Source organism: Myotis davidii, unplaced genomic scaffold, assembly GCF_000327345.1.
Source record: "Myotis davidii unplaced genomic scaffold, ASM32734v1 scaffold1251, whole genome shotgun sequence".
NCBI classification, from domain to species: Eukaryota; Metazoa; Chordata; class Mammalia; order Chiroptera; family Vespertilionidae; genus Myotis; species Myotis davidii.
The window spans coordinates 239166-242632 of record NW_006283138.1 but is presented as its reverse complement, the minus strand read 5'-3'; the positions used below and the strand labels follow the sequence as shown (position 1 = coordinate 242632).

At 46.8% G+C, this 3467-nt stretch overlaps 1 protein-coding gene across 4 annotated transcripts in view; it reads left to right on the top strand.

The window, feature by feature from the left end:
• Window positions 1-3467, top strand: part of NCAPG2 (non-SMC condensin II complex subunit G2) — a 59095-nt gene that overhangs the window by 45019 nt on the left and 10609 nt on the right. For all 4 annotated transcript variants that reach the window (XM_015562818.1, XM_015562816.1, XM_015562814.1 and 1 more), the window contains one exon: window positions 2614-2717. In XM_015562818.1, coding sequence (XP_015418304.1) covers window positions 2614-2717 — 104 coding nt within the window. The remainder of the gene's footprint in view (window positions 1-2613; window positions 2718-3467) is intronic.

The window sequence follows — 3467 nt, the reverse complement described above, 5'->3', positions numbered from 1 at the left end:
CTCCATCACTGGAGCAGAGCAAGCCTCCTGCTCGCTTCAGCTGCGTGGCTGCCGGCCGCCATCTTGGTTGGGTTAATTTGCATATCACACTGATTAGCCAATGGGAGGCATAGTGAAGGTACGGTCAATTACCATGTTTGTCTGTTATTAGGATAAGTATTTTTAAGAGCTCACACTTTAGTGGGGGGTTTGCTTCTCCAGCTCTTGGACCTCGTAGGTAGGATGTTGTCTTTCTTGATTATAACCAAGGTATTCCTTTGGGAAGGGGAGGGAGGGAGAGAGGAGAGAGAGAGAGAGAGAGAGAGAGAGAGAGAGAGAGAGAGAACATTGATGTGAAAGAGATATTGACTGGTTGCCTCCTGCATGCACCCTGACTAAGGGGTGGGGAGCAAACCTGCAACCCAGTACATGCCCTTGGCCGGGAATTGAACCCAAGATCCTTCAGTGTCTGGGCCGATGCTCTAACCACTGAACCACCAGTCAGGGCGAGCTGATACATTTCTTAAGATTCCTTTCTGCTGATGAGGCCAAAGTCATGGTTGGTGGTGAGCAGGTGCCGGACTCCTGGACACGGTTGGAGTAGTGCACAGGTGCCCCTGACTTTTCTAAGCACAGGAAATGCAAGCTCTGGCCACAGCCTGGACACATGATGATTCGTTCCGCAGCCTGGACACATGATGATTCGTTTCTACTCTTGCAATAGGCTGTTTTATGTAATTAGCCTGTGTGCTGAGAGATTGCCATAATATGGGTGATAATTTAACTCAAAACAAAAAGTGCTGTTTTTCCGCGTGGAATTGGTGGTGTTGAGGAAGGGCACGAACAGGGACTTGAGAAGATAGGTTTTCTCAGCCACAGAAGGTGGGATCTGATAGGCAACACCATTGTATATGAATGTAGACATATGGCATGTAATCTTGTATTATAAGATCATGAATTTTAAAAAAGTTAACTAAATTTTAAAACATTAATAGAATTTAAGGCCCTCCTTAAAACTTGAAAGGAAGTCATACATAGAATAAGAACTACAACTTATTTCCTCCAGTGCTGAGTAGCTAACAGTGATAAAGAAATCAGTGACTGTCCAGGTTTGGCCCACCCTCTGCTTTTGTAAATAAAGTTATTTTGGAGAACAACCACCCCATTCTTGACCTATTTCTGTGGCTGCTTTGTGCTACAAGAACAGAGGTGAGTAGGTGTGAAGACGGTTTTGCCCACAAAGCTGAAAATATTTATTACTTATCTACTACTTTAGAGAAGGCGTTTACGGACCTCTGCCCTGTGCCCCCACTGATTTTGTCCATCTGCCTGTCCTCAGTGAAGGTCAGCGCTGTGGACTTCCCCTCCATGTGTCCGGGAGCGTGGTCACACCGCGCATCCACCCGAAGGCTCATCTTGAGGGATTTGTCGGTCTCTGCAGCAGCATACACAGTCTGGGCCCCGCTGTTTCTCATTCCACACCGTAGATACCACAGGGGGTCTTTTTTCCCCATCCAGTCTTATAATCTCTGTCTTTAAGTTGGGTTGCTTAATTCATTGACTTAATGGAGTTACATATATGCTTGGGTGTAAGTTGACCATTTTGATGTTTATTAGTACCCCTTTTTTTCCTCCTTTCCTGCTATTTGTACGGTTCTGTCTCCTCTGTTGAGTTTACATTATCACTTGTGTGTAATATTTTGCAGTTGCTCTGCATTTTGCTGCCCCTGCACTACAGTGTCCTCCGACCAGGCTGACCATCCTTATAGATCTGGGTGTGCTCAAATCTCCAGACACGTGTTTATGTTAACCAGTCATTTGTGTCATTGTATGCGAAATGCATTTACAGCATTTAAGATGTAATGCATTTTCATGAGAAACAGTGCTATTTCATATGTAAGAGTGTCTGTAGATGAACCCTGGGAGGCTTGTCAGGAGTGCTGTCTGGTTGTGCCGGAGTGAAATTCCCTAAGGCAGCCTCGAAATAGGGTAAGATAATGGCAATTGACATGGGGCAGGTGGGCGTGTGCACACGTCACCTGCAAGGGCCTGGATCGAGACTTCCCCAGGGCCATGTGCACAGAGAGCTCACCACCAGGAATGGGTGACTTTAAATGAAAGGTGCTGATGGAGGCCAGAGGTCCAGACCCGAGGTCCTCACGGCTCCTCCAGAGGACATTGGCCACGTCTGCACATTTTTATTTTCACAGTCAGGGAGAGCTGCTGGGTGGAGGCCAGAGGTGCTTCTCAGGGCCTGTGGGGTACAGGGCACCCATAACAAGGAATTCACTAGCCCAAAATGTTAATAATTTTGAAATGGAGAAAACCAGATCTGTACTAATAAGAACATGTGTTAAATTTTCCCAGCATAAAACATTTACAGAAGGTAAATTAGAGATGACTGACAAAAGGTTTTTTGAGTGACATTATCTTTTTCTTTGCTCTAACTAAAGACATCATGTATATAAAAATAGATTAATCAAGGTTCTTGTAGAAATTTCAACAGTTAATGAAGTCATTCTTTTGAGTTTCTGGAAAGCCTTTCTCAAGTTGAAGATAACCCAAAACTGTGTAAAATAAGTTATGTCTCAGTCTCAACTGATAAATTACTGACTCCAAACTTTTTTTTTTTAGGTTTCTGATGTAGAAGAGCTTTCTCCTCCAGAGTATCTGTCAGACCTGCCCCCATTTTCAAGGTGTTTAATAGGAATAATCATAAAATCTCCGAATGTGGTCAGGTAATCATTTTCACTGTCTGATACTCTTCCTGTGGCTGTGGCTCAGCTGGCTGTGCTGTTCCTTTCACTCTCAGAATTTCTCAGAACTGCCCTCTTTCTTTGACAGAAACATAGATTTTTCTCCCATTTTATCTGATTAAAGATATTTACATTAGATTATACATTATATTTACACTAGAGGCCCAGTGCATGAATTTGTGCACAGGTGGGGTTCCTTGGCATGGCCAGCGATCCAGGCCGATTGGGGCCAGCCGGCCAGGGGGAGGGACCACAGGAGGTTGGCTGTGGGAGCGCACTGACTACCAGGTGGCAGCTCCTGCATTGAGCATCTGCCCCTGGTGTCAGTGCATGTCATAGCGACTGGTCTACCGGTCATTCGGTCGACCAGTGGTAACGGTGCTTAGGCTTTTATATATATACTAGAGGCCTGGTGCACGAATTCGTGCACCAGGAGGGTCCCTCGCCCTGGCCTGTGGGATCGGGCCAAAACTGGCTCTCTGACATCCCCCGATGCGTTCTGGATTGCGAGAGGGTGCAGGCCAGGTGGAGGGAACCCACTGGTGCATGATTAGGGCCGGGCAGGGATGTGGGAGGTTGGCCAGCCAGGGAGGGACCGTGGGAGGGCTCTAGGGGGTGTCCGGCCCATCTTGCTCAGTCCCATTCAGCCAGACCGCAGCAGCAAGCTAACCTACCGGTTGGAGCATCTGCCCCATGGTGGTCAGTGCATGTCATAGCGACTGGTGGATGGGC